Source organism: Protomyctophum parallelum (assembly GCF_964188405.1).
Source record: "Protomyctophum parallelum genome assembly, chromosome: 4".
Taxonomy (NCBI): domain Eukaryota; kingdom Metazoa; phylum Chordata; class Actinopteri; order Myctophiformes; family Myctophidae; genus Protomyctophum; species Protomyctophum parallelum.
In genome coordinates, this window is record NC_139700.1 from 4,746,070 (window position 1) to 4,765,532 (window position 19,463).

Genomic DNA, 19,463 nt, shown 5'->3' on the forward strand with positions numbered 1-19,463 from the left:
TCAAAGAGATGAGGTGTAGACTAGAGGGAAACAGGAGGACTCCGGTCAATGAAATGTATTTTCATATTAATCAAAAGATCGTACGTTGGATCCCAGCACCCACCTCTAGCACCCCCTAGTGTCTATCTGTGCACGCCACTGCATGTATCCTTCAGCAAAGGTCCTGAACTCCTACCCACATGCTCACACTATAAAAAACTTAAAAAAAATGATTTATTTTATATTTTCTAACCAGACAAATGCACATAGGTGGCCTTATACACAGGGACAGCTAAAACAATGAAACAAAGACAATAAAAAGGGGAGGGGGGGGGTGGAGAAAAATGAACCGTAAAAGACAAAAACAAAATCGATATTCATATATAAATATACTGTAACTTGAAAAACTCATGAGTCAGCAAAATTTTTTTTTTTCTTTTTTAAGGGGGAAAATGTATAGCTCACACTATAAATGACTAGAATGTATAACCATGCCACATTACCTCCTGCCCTATAGCTGACACACCCCCCCCCCTACGCTCAACCTCTCGGATTTGGCCCGAAAATTATACCTTTTAATAATGTTTTATGGCAAATAATCACGGAATGTCACTGCGGTGATATAGGCACGAAGCTGCTGTATACTCCTGCAGCGGCTCTAAACATGTCCTTTACAATTCTGTTTACCAGATTTTGCCGTTTGTTAACCCATTCTGACCGGGCACCCATTTTGGTGTCAGCATCATGTTATGCTTTAGCTATTGAAAAATAGCAGATCTACAAGCTCATATCGCGCCACCGAGTGGCGCGATATGAGCTTGTATAGGTCTGCTATTTTTTGAAAAATCGAAGAATGACTGACATTTTTAGAATCTGATCTCAGGTCAGAATGGGTTCATCAGACCAGTGTGTGTCCAGTGGAAACCTCGTATGAAAACCCTTTTTATGTCACGCACGTCCTAGAGCATGGGTTCCCCAAGAAAGTCGCCCAAAAAAGGAGAAAAAAAGACAAAAGTGGAATGAAATATTTATATTAATGCAGGTATTGTTCTGACCAAGACATTGGTTGAAATAGGCTCTCCATGCAGCCGTGCTGAAATGAGCATGACAGCACGGCTATAGCCTTTAGGACGGATCACGATTAGAAATAAATCAGTCGTTCATCAGAGCAGCAGCAAAATCATCTTATAGGAAATGAACAAAAACAAAACAATTTAAAGAATAAATTACATTTTCCTCCTGGGTTAATAATAGCTGAATGGGTTGGGGCAGATCCTGTACGCTCAGATCAGTTATTGCAGGGGTACATGGAGAGCCAGATGTTTTCTGTGGTGGTACTTTACAGTATAAAATGGTTGAAAAGCCCTGCCCTAGAGGGCATATACGCGCGCCACAGTTTGGGAACACCTGATCTGAGACCTGCACTGTTTCCCAAAGATTTCAATTTGAAAGGGTGAGGAGGTTCGGCGTGGTGAGCAGGTTTCGGCTGAGCTCGCTCAAGTTCGCCTCAGGTCGTCTCTGTCGTTTTAACCGTTTTTGCCTAACTAGTTCCAATAACTCAATATAAGTACAGAGTGTTCTTGTATTGTATTATACCGACCGTTCTGTTGAAAATAGCAGATCTATACAGTTTTCATATAATTGCAGTGGAGTATATAAGTACAATATTTGCCTCAGAGATGTAGTAGAGTAGAAGTAAAAGTATTGGAAATTGAAATTACTCAACTTAACCCATTTTGGGGAAGGAACCCCTTTCGGTGTTTTAACTAAGCATTATGTTATACTTTGGCTATTGAAAAATAGCAGATCTACAAGAACTTGTAGGTCTGCTATTTTTGAGAAATCGTAAAAATGCGGTACAAATCTTTGAATATATATTCTTTCGGAGCAAACGTTTTTTTTTATTTCGACGTCAGGCCTCTCAAAATTGTACGTATGAGTAGTAGAGAGTATTTGAGTAATAATTATGCTTAGTTACTTTCCACCAGTGCAGACGCAGCCTGGCTTTGCGAGGCCAGAATAGCATTAGTCCAAGTCACTGAACCCATAGACGGCCCTGGAAATACCCACAAACCCCCCCAGCCCCCACCTCTGGCTGGCCCTCCTCCCACAGTTTTATGAGCCAAGATGATTGAGGAGAAAAGAAGAAGAGGAGAACGGCCATGCCAATAGGGAGAGGACAAGAGAGGGGGGAGGGGAGAGGGCAGTGGTGGAAAAAGTACTAAAACCTGTAGTAAAGAAAGTATCAAAATATACATGAAGTATAACCAAAGTAAAAAAGTACTCACTCACGGATTCTACAAATTCATCAAACTTGTTTGATATATATTTATATATAGGGCTTAAGTGGTTTATGTTTTGTAGTAATAATCCACATTTAACTAGTAACTAAAGTTGTCAAATAACTGCGTAGTAAAAAAGCTCTGAGATGTATAGTGGGGTTGACGCATAAAGTATCAAGAAATGTGAACACTCAAGTAAAGTTAAAATACCTGAATTGTACCTGTAACTAGTAAGTATACCTGTAGAGGCTGTATACTACTCGAGTACATTTAGTTACTTATACCACAAAGATGATGGAGGAGAACAGGGGAGGAGGAGAGGAGGGGAGAGGGAGTCACGATGATTGAAGCGGGGGAGAGAGAGAGAGAGAGGCTCTTCAATGAAGGAGAATAGTGGAGGAGGAGGAGGCGAGAGTGATGGTTGGACGGACGGACGGACGGATAGATAGATGGGTGAACAAATAAAACAGCCGCTGCAAGACGAGCCGTGACGGGGAACAGGTTGGGGTGTGTGTGTGTTTGCGTGCATGCTGCTGGCATGCGTGCGTGCGTGCATGGGTGCGTGAAAAGGAGCAGAGACAAAGGGAGAAAGAGAGAAGAGAGGAATGGGGAGGTTAGAGAGAAAGAGTGAGGGGTGGGGTGGGGGGGGGGGGGGGGGGGGCCAGTCAGGACTGTCTGCTGCCGAGGACAAAGATAGGAGTCATTTCTCAAAGTGTCATCCCTCTGTCCTCGTCTCCTCCTCTCTCTCTACTTTGTCCGGCTAATTACAGTGACAAAGCTCTCGGCCTCTGGTCCTGTGGAGTTACATATGGTGTCGTTGTAAAACTGTCCTCGTCCGACTGAAGACTTCCACTGTTGACAGGTACAGTGTGTTGTCGTCCGGCCGACAGAGACCGACGGAGAGCAACAGTAGGACGGTGCAGCCAGTGGACACTCGGAGGAAAGATGTCTGTCTTCTGGCATTGCAGAAGTCCTTGTATATGTCACACAAGCTCTTGTTGATAATTGAACATAATAAGCCAACCATGGCTGATAATAGAACATTTCATGTATTTTCTTTTGGAAATACTGTAGTGGACCTCCTTTTATACTTTATATTTTATTAGTTGGGCCACGAAGCAATTGCAAAACGACTTGTCTTGTTTTTCTGCGCGTATGTCCCTCTATCCATAATAAATCAACACTATCATCATGAGAACGTATAGCAGGAACGTCATATTCAATATCTACCATGCAGTAAAGCAACCATTTGACTTTATGTGGTTGAACTTGTCACTTGACACCAATACTCTGCACCTTAATCTCATGTACAGTACACACAGATACTCTTCTCGCATTAATGTCTCATGAACAATACCAGCTGCTATGCTCAGCATGCACCTTATTTCTAAACATCATGTCCGAATATGAATACATCGATATATCGCAACACCGTTGCCTTTTTGTGATACCGATATTGGGCATGTTCATACCTCGATAACGATACGATAACAACCAGGTGCGGAAAAACAGTCTGGCTGTGTGTGTATCTGATTCATTAATGATATAATGGTTGATTTTAATGTTGGGAAGGTTGTCCTCAAGTGTCAGTTGTCTGCGAATGCAATGCCATCAATAGCCATCACAGTATGTTTCCCTGTGCGTGTGTGTGTGTGTGTGTGTGTGTGTGTGTGCATGTGTGTGTGTGTGTGTGTGTGTGTGTGTGTGTGTGTGTGTGTGCGCGTGCATGCGTGCGGGCGTGTCATTCCTGCAGAGAGCAGATGGTAGGTCTATTCAACTACAGGACTATGTGACAACTACAAGTTCCTCCTCCCTCATCCTCAATACCTCTATCACACAAACTCTCTCACACACACACACACACACACACACACGCACACGCACACGCACACGCTCACGCACTCACACAGTCTGCTATTTTCAACGGGCGACGCTGTGGTTTGACGGACCATAAATTGCTGGTCCCCCTCCTCAGATCACCCCCCCCCCCCCCCCCCCCCCCCCCCATAGCATTGTTTTTTTTTCCTTCTATCTTCAATCATCTTGGCTCAACAGACAGTGTGTGTGTGTGTGTGTGTGTGTGTGTGTGTGTGTGTGTGTGTGTGTGTGTGTGTGTGTGTGTGTGTGTGTGTGTGTGTGTGTGTGTGTGTGTGTGTGTGTGTGTGCAGTTTTTATAATAGAGTATTTCTACATTGCAGTATATTGATACTTTTACTCAAGTAAAGAAATTGGTTGTCCACCACTGATAGCTTGACCTTTGACATGCAGCTTCAGGCGGGAAAGCCAAAGTGCATTGCCATGCACTGACATCCCCTGATGGTAACAAGAAGACTCACCCCGGTGCGTGCCCGTTTTTCCTCCCGGAATTTTCCCCAGTGAGGGGGATAACTTTGTAATATGCTATTGGCTGTTTGTATTCTTTTTGGAAAAATATAAAAAGATACTCCTGTGGAAAGGCTATATTATATTACTTATATTGACCCTATAAACTATTTAGTATTGATTGGTGTAATGTTCATTACCGCACAGAATTCCACCAGGGCTCTACCAAACACTATAGTTAACATGGCATAACTTACAATAACATAATGTAACTTATCATAAAATATCTATCTATCTATCTATCTATCTATCTATCTATCTATCTATCTATCTATCTATCTATTTATCTATCTATCTATCGATCTATCTACAATTACAATTTAGGCATTTAGCAGACGCTCTTAATCCAGAGCGACTTACATTAAGCAAGAACAAAAAAGCATGGGAATACATCACATAAAAAGCATTTATCATGAAACATGCGTAAGCTAAGAAAGTAACAGTGGAATATCTATAATGAAACTATACATATAAACTATACATAATACTATACTATGCTATACATATCCTACTATGACGTGTTATGACTACATACAATGCAATTCTATGTCTATTTATTATATATATTATAAGTATCTATCTATCTATCTATCTATCTATCTATCTATCTATCTATCTATCTATCTATCTATCTATCTATCGTAACGTCACACACACACACACATACACACACACACACACACACACACACACACACACACACACACACACACACACACACACACACACACACACACACACACACACACACACACACACACACGGCTATAGGCCTATACATTGTTGCCGTGGGGATAGCATGGTGAATGAGAGATTTGATTGGACCCCCGACCGCGGCGACGGGAGTCACAGGGGCAAAAGGAATAAATAAAAGGAGTGCGCAGACAGAGAGAAAAGACACTGCCACGAGCTCCCTGTCACACTACGGTCACACCGCCCTCTGCGCGAAGGGAGCCGTGTCACCATTGTTACACACTCGGGTATGAATACTGAGTGGATGTAAAACACACACACACACACACACACACACACACACACACACACACACGCACACACACACCTCAATTGAGTGGGACAGACAGACAGACCCACGTGGGGTTTGCAAATCTGAGTGTGCAGGGAATTTTGTGTGTGTGTGTGTGTGTGTGTGTGTGTGTGTGTGTGTGTGTGTGTGTGTGTGCGCGTGCGTGACTGAGCTGTTCGATGTGGTTTTGGATACATTTTATATCAGTTTAGTTGGTTCTTTCTTTTCATGAGAGAGAGAGAGAGACAGAGCGATGCTAGAGGTCACACACAAAACTAAGTGCAGGAATAATAGCTGCTCACAACAGTGTGAACTTGTAGCTCTTAAGTAAGCCATGTGGCCCACAAGTACACCCCCTGGACATGACGCTAGTATGTCGCTGGGACTTAACCCCAATCCAACCCTTGGTGCTGAGGGCCAAGCATATAGGCTCTATGCACACCGAATAGCTCTTCCTATACGTCCAGGCCCCTTTCTTACTTCCTTCACAGGTGTTACCGATGATACTAATGAAGGCTCTGTTCCATTCTGGTCAAACAGAGTCTGGCTCCAGCTATACTGTCGTGTCAAGAAACACCTAGAGCAGGCGTCTCTTCCGGGTTTTTAAACAGCTGGTGGGTGGAAATGACGCTCGCGCACAGCTTCAACTTCTAGCGTCGGACGGTAAAAGAAACTGAAACGCTTTGCCGAGGCTACAAGTTGAAGCCGCGCACCAGCGTCATTTCCATCCACCAGCTGTTTAAAAACCAGGAAGAGATGCCTGCTCTATAGGCACTTTCTTGCCGATTCTTCGCGTGGAAATGTGCCCACACTGTCAGGGTGTTGATATTGTGCTTGTTGACTGCTACACCAATGGGTCTCAAAGTGCCCTTGAGTGGGTTCTAAATAGCCCTGTATGCGTTTGTAACTCCACTTGGTTCCATTTGTACCCTCTCAGAGTTATGAGCAGTGGTGTCATGCTCGTAGAACGCAGTACCATGCCGTGGTACCAGTAATTTTTTGACATGCACGTGCAGGGATTGAACGAAACGGTGCATGTGCGATTGTGCGTGCACGCTAGAACGCGACGCGTCCCCCTAGAATAGATTCAAGAGAAGAGTCTTTGCTATGAGCCAGCCATTGATTGAACCCCGACCTCCCAGACGGTCTCAGGGCTGACACCCTAACCACAAGTCCACTGAGCTGGCTCTTCATAAGCCAGACATGTTTGTCTGGTCCTTTCAGTTAAGCTATTAAGTTCAACTCAGCCATTGGACATGCTAGGTGAAAGCTCCAATGAAAGAGTGTGAGCTCCAATGAGAGAGAGAGAGTGTGTGTGTGTGTGTGTGTGTGTGTGTGTGTGTGTGTGTGTGTGTGTGTGTGTGTGTGTGTGTGTGTGTGTGTGTGTGTGTGTGTGTGTGTGTGTGTGTGTGTGTGTGTGTGTGTGCGCGTGCGTGCGTAGGTTAGCGCGTAGGTTAGCGGGTTAGAGAGAGAAACAGAATTATGTGTGTGTGTGCGTGTACACGTTTGAGATAGAGGAGAGAGAGTGTGTGTGCGCGTGTGTGGACAGGAGAGAGGGTATATGCGCACGTGTGTGTGTGTGTGTGTGTGTGTGTGTGTGTGAGAGACGCGAGAAAGAGTCTGAGCGCACGCGTGTGTGTGTGAGCCAGGAGAGGGAGAGAGAGAGTGTGCGTGCGTTCATGTGTGTATGTGTATGTGTGTGTAGGTTAGAGGGTCAGGGAGCTTTAACTCTGGGGACAAAGCCTCATTTGCAGGTCAATGCGATGGCACACTCTCCTCTCCCCTCCTTTCTCTCTCTTCTCCATCTTTCCATCCTTCCCTCCATCTCTTTGTTCCACGTTGCTGCCAGATGGTCATAGAAAATGTTAATTCCTCCCTGGGACCGGTTTCTTTTTTTTTCCCCTTCTTTTTTTCTTCCTATACTATTTAATTGCTCGTCTTTGGCAGACGGGGCTGGCAAGTGTGTGTGTGTGTGCGTGTGCGTGCGCGTGTGTGTGTGTGTGTGTGTGTGTGTGTGTGTGTGTGTGTGTGTGTGTGTGTGTGTGTGTGTGTGCGTGTGCGTGTGCGTGTGTGTGTTTGTGTGTGTGTGTGTGAGAGAGAGTAGCATACGCAGAGAGTGAGAGATTTGGCAGAAAGAGGTGGCGAATACCATTTAATATTTTCCAACAATTGTTCCACACACGAAAATTAATTCACTAGGGATGCACGATATAATCGGTAGCGTAATCGGAATCGGCCATATATCGGCCATGGAAATGCCATATCGGTATCGGATTGGTCTCAAAATAATCCCCATTATTTTATCGGTTTTCACCAGCAAAATAAATAAATAATTAAATAATTGAAAAATGTAGCATCAGTGAGTTAAATATACATCAAAAGTGTCTAGTACCTCTAGTCTAGAGCAAAAGCTAAATCAAATATGATGTAAAATCTTAAGTAAAAAATATCTTTAATTTGTGTACTCATGTCATTCAGTTGTGAAAACAGACACAGAAAACAGAGCACAGGCTATTTATTGATTGATTTAATACTTTATTAACAGGCTTTGGGCCACGCCCCTATAGGGCCTATAGACTCGTTTCCATTGTGGTCCTCTGTATAATATCGGAATCAGTCAGAATCGGTGTCGGCAGATATGACCCTGAATTATAGTGTTATTTTAAACGCTTAAAACATATTCCAGATTCGAGTGGATTTATTTGTCATTCACTCATACAAGCAGAATGTGGGTGTGACATGCCATCACACTGTGGTAACAATTCCAGAACAATATATAACGGAAACATAATAATACAGACAAGTGAAGGTTAAATCTTTTAACAGCAATGCGGGGAGTATGAAGGGAGAATAATTTAACAACAAGATATACAGAATATGCAGTAAAATGTATTATTATGCATAGTACAATGTGTGCAAAGTACAATACCGGAGAACAAGACAGCGTATATTCTGTTTTTGTAAAATTTTGTTTGACCTGTCAGATGTTTTTTATTTTTGTTTTCAAGGTAAACTCTGTGGAGATGTGTAAACATGTACGTTTTAATGGAGCTTTAACATCACATCAAACTTTACAATTTCCTAAAGGTTCAATAATAGCAGAATTGTCTTCATTCTTTAAAAGCTTTGAAAATGTTTGAATATATTCGCCCGAATCATTTGAATATATGCCCAAAATAGGGACAGCGGTTGAAAGTGGTTTAACCAGGGTCACTCTGCTATTTTCGGTGCGAGACACTGGCAAGTATAAATAAGGGTTTTATTGTACAGAAAATGTGTGTGTTCCTAGAAAATGTGAAAGGAAGGGACTGTTGCACAATACAGAAGAAGAATAGAAGCAGGGATTTATTTTGTATCAAATCAGTATGAGAAAATAAATTAAATAACTATCAGTTTATACAAACGTGTTAATCTAACTCTTGAGTGTAAATATCAATAGGTCCATTTGGGTCCTTTTTTTTCATCTAGATTCTAGAAGTGTAATTAACACTGAGATTTAATTCAATAAATAATCTAATTGTGTGGTTCACTGATAATGGAAAAAAAAACATATCAACCTGAATGTTTAGCAGAGAGTGAATGTCTGAAACAGTCTTCTATAGGTCTACTGCAAATTATAAGCTGCATTCACCACAATAGCCTACCTTGTTTCCTAATCATATTTAATAAACTAAATTAGGCCTATGTATCTCTTGGTACCTTTGTCAAAATATATATTTTTAAATTAACTGAACCAAAGTCGACTAATTATGTGAACAGTTTGTTCATTAAATGAACATTTTAATCCAAAAATAATGAAATTGAAAACTAGTGCATATCATTCATTTAAACACTTTAAAGACTGGTTTATCTTGTTTTTTAGCACAGGCCCACTTTGGGCTGTCTCAAGGGCCTTGACCTTAGGACCTTTTAAACAATGACTCAAAATAAATACCCTTTTTTTCTTTTTTAAAGAAAACAATTGATATTTTAAAACGCACATGTTTTTCTGTTTATTTCTTTTTGATATACAGACCTTAAAGTCAATTAATAAAATCAAGCCATTTATAGTTTGTGGCCTTGATCCTAAAAGCATCAAACAGACTCCATTAAACTAACACAGGAGCATCTGTTAAACCTTTATCACCTTAACTACAGACAATTTAAAAATGTTATAACTGAACGGAGACTCACTCTATAGGCTCCCTGCAGGTATATATGGATGTTAATTAGCTGGATTGGATAGCCGTAGTAGATTCATTATAATATGTATCTCTTTTTATTCCTTATCAATGCAGGCAGGCCAAACAAAACTGTCTTTTGTTTGCGAGACACAGTCTGACTGAATGGCTCCTGGCCTGCACGTCTCTGCCTTGAATTGGGATTGACAGGAGCCACCATATTGACATTGGTGCATATATTATCATTTTCATTATATTCAATTTCAGCTTTGTAGCCAAAATAATCATACACGTATACGCCATATTTCCAACTAAATTGTTTCGAGGCAAAAACCTCCCCTGTGCTGTTGGCTGTGTCTACATGGATGTGCCATATGGCAACAAAAAGGAGAGAATGGAGCTCTGGGAGACGCATTGTGTTGTAAATCACAAACAAGAGCGTCACAGTCTATATAGAAGAGTATTGCCACTGCTGCCCACTGAGTTGGCAAAGTCACTGCTCTGGAAAGCAAAAGTCTAGTCATTTATCAAAACATGCATGTCATCTAAAAATAATAAAATAAAAAGATATGTCACACTCACAACCCCCCCCCCCCCCAATCACCCACTACCCACCCACTCATTTCACATAATTTTCCTAGGATGTGAATCATGAACATACATGCAATATTTTCCACCTATTTTCACTTGATCTCTAAGAGAGAGGGAGAGAGACATGTCACATGATAAAGACATGACGCAGATGCAGTGAACTATAACTGTAGAGCTATATTTTGATTTTATATTCCTTCTTGGTATAAGAGAAAGAACAGAGCAGCATTCAGAGCTGGTGCAATGTACCCTCTTTCAATTAAGGACTAAAAAACTTTGCAAGTATGACCTTGTTGAATAGGCCTGTTAGGCTGTTTCAATGGACGGATGGACAATTACCAAAAAAGACTAGTAGTTTTCCCTTTCTTTCTTTCTCCTTCGCTGGTGGCAGGTGGCCCTACTACACGCCCGGTGCTGTGTCGTGTAGCGTGTATCGGGGTGGTGTGTCCGTGCCGGGGTAAATAAACAGTGTGTGTGTGAGTGCTTCTTTTGCAGAGCCTTGTGGAGTGGATGGGTGGGGTGAATGTGGGGTGGGGTGTTACTTGGGGACAATGCGGGGTTCCAAAGGCAGCTGCTGCCGTTCTTTAGAGGCCCTTTAAATCCCGGCCTATAGCCGTGCACAGCTGCAACATGTCTCAATACAGCGACTAGCCCCGCAATGTGTAAGCTCAGAAAGTAAATAACAGATCAAATCAAACCCACCAGCGCCCTGAATTAATGAATAGAACTGTAATAACCTTGTATATCTCAGTTCACTACACAAGGTCACTACATAGTAATGAAAGGTTCATGGCCACATTATTTTTCAGTAGCACCGCTAAGCTGAAACATGAAACCAGCACTGTAAAGCAGTGTTTATTGTTAATGTCCTATATAGCGTATGAACATTAACCACAAGACAGGCCTTGTAGCCCACTTATACTAGCCTTGCATGGGCACTATGGGGATGATGGGGGGTATAGAGTGTTTCATGCAACAATAACGATTTTCTGAGGTTGACGCAATGACGCTGTGTGCTTTGTAACTCAGCCACACAGGTCCTTAAAGCAGAGCTGCATTGCCAAGAGAGCTGTATAGCAGCAGCCAACTTTCTCAATGGTCTAATTGTCTTAATCCCTTCTGTTCAGCTAGTCTGGTATACAGGTCAGCAGGACTGGCACTTTTAAGTCATGTTCCACCGTTCACATTTTAGAGAGACGTAAGACAATGGTGAGTTGTAGTATACTCTGTAGCGACTCAGGCCTATATGTTGCCATTTTGAATTTATATGGGAATATACAGTATGTGTATGGTTACAATAGACGCTACCATAGACTTGACTATGTGTCAATGAATATCTGGTGTACTAAAACAGAACAAGGAAAGTGTCTGGTACATAAATGGTGAGAAAAAAGTAGAACAGCGTTTAGAATTGAAATGAAAAATACTTTATTTGCATCATTCTTTAGACATAAATGAGGACAAAGAAATACGGCTCAGAGACACAAAGAAACCTAGTTTTCAAGTGTAGGCTACTGTCGAAGGCTACATGATTGCAAAAAACAACAATGAAAATAGTAAATAAAATAAAATAAAATAAACATACTGGTATGACCAGAGGCAAATCTGCCTGGCATTTCAATCACAAATGAAGAAACATAAATAAATTATAACTTAGAATAGTCTTACAAAATATATACATTTACAAACCAAAAACGAATGTACTTATAATATATAAAAAAACAGAAATAAAATATTTATAAGTTGTTGTTTCTATAAAGCTGTACACTTTTGGCCAGTGTAGACATTATTTTAAGTCATTTAGGATTGCACAATGTTAAAAACAACAACATTTTAACACTGCCAAGTGGCTGTATTGCAAAGCAACCATGAATGCTACATATATTCTGGATACAATGTCATCCCACCCAATCATCCAGTGCCCCCTCCCTCTCCTCCTCTCCCGACCGGTTCAAAAAAAGTCGCCTTCACAGTCCTGTATTTCAGTGGTTCCCAAACTTTTCAGGTCAAGACTCAAAACAGAGAGCAGATGCCTGCTCTGGACCCAACCTTGTGAAAAGAGTAGATCTGCAAGCGCACTAAGCGTCGCTGCGCGCAGCGTTGTGAGCTTGTAGGTCATCTATTTTCACTTGGGCCTACTTCTTAATTAAAAAAAAATATTTGTGGAACTTTTTAGATTTGTTTGTTTTTTAAAGATTTATAAAAAAATATATACTTTTTTTAAATGTGTTTTTGTTTTAATGGGAAAGAAAATTGGATTTTTTCCTCGAGCCGTGGCCCATAAGAAATTGTCCATAACCCACAAATGGGTCCCGACCCACTGTTAGGGAAACAGTGCTGTATTTGCAGGTTGCTCTCCGGGCGACACACCGGTGGGTGGAGGAGCCAGTCAGTCAGTCAGTCCCCCAGCCCTCCTCTCCGCTTTCAGCAGAGACAGCCCGTGGAGCAGAGGAAAGAAATATCCTCCGCAAACGATGACCTCCGTGGTTTTATAGTGCAAACAAAATCAACCTGCGGAACAGAGAGAACACAGAGGTCAGTTCTTATGTCCACTTTTTGCAGTTCTTGACAAGTGGAAAAAAAAACGACACACCCTTTTCCCAGAAATACATGATGAGTCAGCCTCTCAGTCTAAGACCCGACATGTCGTCGTAAGCATTAAACCTCTTCTTTCTTTAGGCCTACCACTACCATTAATTAACGTATTATAATTTATCTCAAACATTGTTGGTTCCTTCCTGTACCATCGACAACACGCAAGTAAACTGGTAAAAAAACACGCAAGAGACTGTCTCACAGAGCCGCAAGTTTCCTCTCCTCACTCAGTTAGTTAGTTTGCTGCAGCTGAAATATGACACCGCGTACCGCAACACGCAGGCGCCTCTTCTCGCGCGCTTTTCCCCGGCACCCTATGACGCAATGCCCCCTCCCCCACTAATAGTGCTCCTGGTTACTACAACCGTCCACCACTGCCTTGTACAACTACGTGCTGCCATCGACAGTTACGACACTACAACTGCTATTACTACCAATAGTACCATAAACACAGACCTATATAGCTGAATACATAGCGATTTAAAAAACAAAAACAAAACAATAATCATCAAACATCTAATCATCTAAGCTGCCCAAAACACGAGAAATGACACGAAATTAATTAAAGTGTTAAATTGAAAAGCTTCAGTAAAACTAGATGACAATATAACATCCAATACACCCCCAGCAAAACATGATTGTGTCAGCTATTAAGCTCAGTCACTGTCCTAAAAACAATATAGGTAGGCTAAACCTTTCGTTTTATAATGCTCTTACTTATGTTATAGGTTTACTTTACTCACATAATGCAATGGTGAAATGATGTAGGGCCTTGCCCAAAACTATCCTTTATGCTTAGGCTACAACACATGCACCCCCGTTAAAAAAAGCAATAACAGAAAAATAACTTGCATTGCTTCAAACGAAACGTGGATTAAAAAACACACATACCTTCAGCGGATTCTCTTCCGTGGGGTCATCTCTTCTTGGACCGGAGACAGGGAGTGATGGTGGCAGGAGGACTCACTCGATTTAGTCTCGACCATTCGCTTTCTTTTAACGAAGAAATCTGGAGAGAAACAGAGAATTATGAAAAAGGGGTTAGAAATCATTCTTTAGATAAAATGACACACATGTACGGGAAGCCTTATTACCCATTATTTATCAATCAAATTCGTAGCCTAAAACACATCATGTCCCAGTTGGGGACATTATTATACTACACGCTTCTGTCATTTAATTTACCTGTGATCCGTGTGGTATTTGCGTCAGAAGCGCTATCGGCTGCCGGCCTCTTATTGCGTCGCAGAACGCCGTGTCTGCGGCTCCGGGTTCCGGCCGCGGCGTTGACTCTGTCGGTGCGGTTCTCCTGATTTAGCTCCACGGAGGACGTAGGAGCGGCGTCGCCCGAAGAGGTACCGACCAGACGCTCTTCACAGCGGGCCGGTAAATCCACTTGGAGCCGCCGGGGCTCCGGGCGCACCTTGACGGGCGTAGGGGGGCAAGAAGCGGCCACTCGGCTCCGGGCGTTCTGCGTCGCGTCCCGGTAGAACGCGGGGCTCTCTTCCGCGGGGGTCGCCTCCCACTCGTACTCGCCACTTTGTGCCGGCGCGTCGGACTCGAAATTAAAGTTCCACCTCCGCCGGTCCCTGTCCGAGATCTCCCGGAGCTTGGCGTCCATCTCCCGGCTCAGCTCGTCGTGGTCCACGGGTCCGAACAGACTGCGGCAGACGCTAGTCCGTGCGTGCAGCGGAAAGGTTCTCCTCGCAACGAGCTTCTCCATTGCGAGCGACAAATGGACACCGTTTGACATGGTGCGAAGAGAGACTCCCGAAGGAAAAGAAAAACACGAAATGTAGTTCAAAAGATCCCCGGTAATCGCGATAGTATCGGGATCAGTTATTATTATTTTTCTTTCTCTGTACGTAATAGTCACGCTGTCTTTCAGAAACTCGTATCGTACTTTCCCTGCTGCTCACACGGTATCTCAGTTTAAATGTAACTAGAATCAGCTATCACGACGCATTTATAATCTTCAGCCGACTCACGAACTCGTAGTAGCCACATCAGCTCGGACGGCCATTGGTTTGTTTACCCGCAACAACCCCCACTCTCGGTCTCCCATTGGCTGCCGCGGGCCAGATTGGGCGTCAAGCCAAACGAGAGTGCAGTGTTTGGATTTGTGAGTGTCAGGGCTCAGCTGAGGTTTGCACTGTTTGGGAAGTGTTAAAAAAATAATGTTGTCGCAGCTTTTAGTGTGCTTACTTGGTAGTTTTCACCTTCGTGTAACTCTATGGTGGGAGAGAGTGCACTGTTTACACCAAATGATCTCGAGACTCGAGTCGATACATGCCGGTAGAACTACTAACTGTCCTACAACAGAGCAATACACACATTTAAATAAATTGCTGCTATTAACAAGTTAATGCAAAACATCGAATTATGTGTAAACTCTGTTTACACTTTAATTTATTCCCATTTATATTTAATATTTAATTGTAGCCTACATACTTACAATCCTACACCTACAATCGCTTATGCTTATATTTTATCATTTTGCATAGAATCACAATTAAAATAGTTTAAAGTAGAGTAAAAGCTATTAATCCCTGAGGTCAAATAATGTAATAGCCTACATAATAAGGCAGACTGCATTTGCATCAGGACTAGGCTATACATTCGAATGATAGGCAGCTCTAGGACAGGCACGCACAATACATATAGCCTAGTGTTAAGAGTAAGACAATAATATGTCTTAACATGTTTAAGAGTAAGACAATAACATGTCTTAACATGTTACGGGAAAATGACTAAGGGAAATGAAGATGGAGACTGTGTGCCCGTGGAGATGGGCTGTTGCAGCACCACCTAGTGGTGAAAGAGTCGCATAGATAATCGTACAGATATTTTGACACCGGGGAGGCTGCAGGCAGATACGAGGCAAGTTTCACGACCCTCCAGGGCCTCCATGCTGCACTCTGAGCGGCCCCGTACAACGGTTAGTCGGTTACTACAACCAGTGTCACTGTGTCAGTGTCCACTGCGGCTGTAGGCTGCTGTGCAGATGCTGTCAGTCTCTATAGCTGGCCTGGCAGGCTAGATACGTTTCGTGTCTTTTTCAGAAGTTCTTCTCCACGGGTTAAATGCCTTGCTCAAGGGCAGTTTAGTTGAGGGAGATCCACGACCACGCACCATGTGTTTAATTAAAAATTATAAAATCCACTCCGTGGAACATCTCTGTCACTCTGTGTGACCTGAACCTTGAATCATCTGATCAGATCCTCTCTTGACTGAATGGAGACCATAGATGACAGGTAGTCACTACTGTGGTGCGTTAGTGACCTCTTGTGGACAACTAGCTCTGATCCAAATGCAACGCATTAGAGCTATGGATCAGACTCTGATCCCGCAGGTATTTAAATACGGGCTCTAGATCAGAGCTAGTGGACAACACATGTAAAGCTATAACACTGATTCATACTGTAAACTATTGTAAAAGTAATATATAAATGTATCATTTCACATAGTTATTTATATAAACCTGTGATGTGAGAAATAAACCTGATTCCCACCCAGAATATGCTAGGGTTCATAATATGGTAAATACTTTCAGATTGCTTACATCAGTAGAGAAAGTTATCCTAATGGTTTGACCTGTTGGTCTTGTTAGGACAGGTGGACACATGGTCAGTGCTAGATGTTACTCCTCAAACATGTCTGTACACACACACACACACACACACACACACACACACACACACACACACACACACACACACACACACACACACACACACACACACACACACACACACACACACACACACACACACACACACAAAGGCTGTGCACGTAGATCACACGCTCCTAAAATAATATTTAATTTAAATGTAAAAAAAAAAAGAAAAAGATTGACATCAAAAGAGCCTGTTAGCTCAAACCCCCTGTTTTCAAGAGTGTTGCTGTGCACAAAAACGTTGGTAGCATTACAAATTAAATACAAAAAACTCGACATATTCCATTTATGCCCCTCTTATTTATTTCCCATTCCAAGTGCATTTGTCTTATATGTAACGGCATGCAGCTCCGCTATTCCAAAGCCCTCTCAGGTAGCCTACATATTAAACTATGTTCAGCAATGGTATAATATTTTTTTCAGTGGGTAGATCTTGTTGAGCTGGTCATTTTGAAAGTTTAGGTTTAGGTTTAGGTTTATTTATTTAGCACGTAATACAAAAAATAGACAATAACATATCAAAGAACAAAAAAACAATGCAAGGAAGGGAAGGGAAGAAGCCAGCTGGCTTATTTGGAATCCTTTCCTGTATGCAAGAGGTCATTGGTTTAAACAGATTAAAAGTTCATTAAGAACAATACAAAAGTCTACAAGTTGGCAAAGGGGGGCAGCTGTGCAATAAAGAAATACAAACACAGACTGCACAAAAAAGGGAAATAAACAATATAACAACAAACACACAAAATAAAATATAACACATCAAAGTAAAACATGTAATCTACAGAGAGGGAGAAATAAGATATTTCTTTAGATGTTTTTCGAATATTGGCAAGGATAATGAGGATTTAAGTGAAGCATCTAGGGAATTCCATAGATGAGGGCCTCTAAATTTGATGAAAGATTGATGTTTGGAAGTGCGACAATAGGGTAATTCTATTCTAAAAGTAGCTCTCAAGTCCAAAATGTGTGGGCACCCCTGCCGTAGTGAGTCTAGTGACTATACCGCCTCCCTCAAATTTCTCCACGCCTAGTTTTGTGAAGACTAGGCGTGGAGTAGACTGACCGCACCCTTTACATAAAGCATAACAAAAATCCTGTTCTGAGCTGTTTTCTTGCTTGGCCAGTTGAACGAGTAATTAAGACAGTTTAAGACAATTAAGACATTTCTTAAATAGTTTAACCTTCACCTTGTGTGTGTGTGTGTGTGTGTGTGTGTGTGTGTGTGTGTGTGTGTGTGTGTGTGTGTGTGTGTGTGTGTGTGTGTGTGTGTGTGTGTGTGTGTGTGTGTGTGTGTGTGTGTGTGTATGTGTGTGTGTGTGTGTGTGTGTGTGTGTGTGTGTGTGTGTGTGTGTGTGTGTGTGTGTGTGTGTGTGTGTGCGTGTGTGTGCATGTGTGTGTGTACATGTGTGTGTAGTGTACATGTGTGCATGCATATGTGAGTTATTTATAATCTCTATATAGTCTATAATCTTGTTTTATAGACAGACCCAGAATTGATCTCTGCCATGAACTCCCATCACAGATTTTTGCATTGTTTTGAATAATCAATACAGTACAGTAACATAGCCTGTTTAACCTGTTTAATCTGTGTGTGTGTGTGTGTGTGTGTGTGTGTGTGTGTGTGTGTGTGTGTGTGTGTGTGTGTGTGTGTGTGTGTGTGTGTGTGTGTGTGTGTGTGTGTGTGTAATCTTGTTTTATAGACAGACCCAGAATTGATCTCTGCCATGAACTCCCATCACAGATTTTTGCAAAATTGTTGTGATATTAACACATTTAGTTCAACTAGAAAATCTCCACAAATTATCAAACTTTTAACAATAACCACACATGTTATGTAAGTTTAAAAAAAGATCATAAACTAAATTCACAGTTGTGGAATTAACAGGTGTAATTTAAAACTGGGTGAAATTATTCTAGGAATAAATCTGATTTATAAAATATGGTTATAAGAATAGCAAAATACGGAGGAAAAAGTCACAGGACAATGGTGGGATATTACACACTCGTTAAGTAAGCACCCTTACTTTTAAGAGTGTGCGGCCGAGCTGTGCCCAAGCAAGGTCACTCAGTGACAAGACAAATTTCTATATAGTGCCTGGTAAAAGGAGTGACACGTCAGAATTCTCCAGGATAGACCAGCTCTCTGTCCTGTGCTTCGCGGGGCCCCCAAATCTGTGGACTGATATGATCGAATCCGAATTCGTGATGTAACAGGTCGTATTTGCTTTCATATATGTCTTTGCTGTTCACATGTATATATCACATGACCATTCAATTTGGGATAATTGTGGGCAATCAATAAATGCCAGATCTTGTGAATCCATAATAAAGTGTACAGCCTGTTTATTGGACTATTAGATAACCCTCTCACAGGATGGCGCATCAACAACTAGGCCTATATCAAATATACAATCATCCTAAAAATATATAAAAGTTGAGGCATGTATGTCACAGTCTCTTGCAAGTATTGTAAGTGTATATGGTATTTTCACAAGTTTAATTTATATTATTTATAGACGGGTGACAGCCGGAATGTAGACGGCACCCGGGTGAGCAGTATGGGTTAGCGCCCCAGCCTGTGCCCTGTGTCCTCCATGAGGAGGAAGCCCAACAAACCTCGGTGAGGCCTTTAGGAGGGGCCTGGAGGGCCATTATAATCCACCACTCCTGAATGAAGTGCCTGGTGCTGGGAGAGTCTGGTGCCTGGTCCTGGGCCTGGTGAGAGCAGGAGTGGACCTGGTGAGACGTAGGAGGGGCCCGGACAGGAGTCAACC

The 19,463-nt window shown here is 42.1% G+C and overlaps 1 protein-coding gene across 1 annotated transcript; it reads right to left on the bottom strand.

Annotated features, from left to right (window-relative positions):
• Positions 1 to 11,822: 11,822 nt before the first annotated feature.
• On the bottom strand, positions 11,823 to 14,954 carry LOC310857006 (cyclin-dependent kinase inhibitor 1B-like). The gene is made up of 3 exons (XM_083762599.1): positions 14,199 to 14,954; positions 13,905 to 14,022; positions 11,823 to 12,929 (listed from the first exon to the last, which is right to left on the bottom strand). Exons 1-2 carry the CDS (start codon positions 14,764 to 14,766, stop codon positions 13,907 to 13,909), a joined length of 684 nt encoding a protein of 227 aa, XP_083618725.1. The 5' UTR covers positions 14,767 to 14,954; the 3' UTR covers positions 11,823 to 12,929; positions 13,905 to 13,906.
• Between the last annotated feature and the right edge of the window lie 4,509 nt (positions 14,955 to 19,463).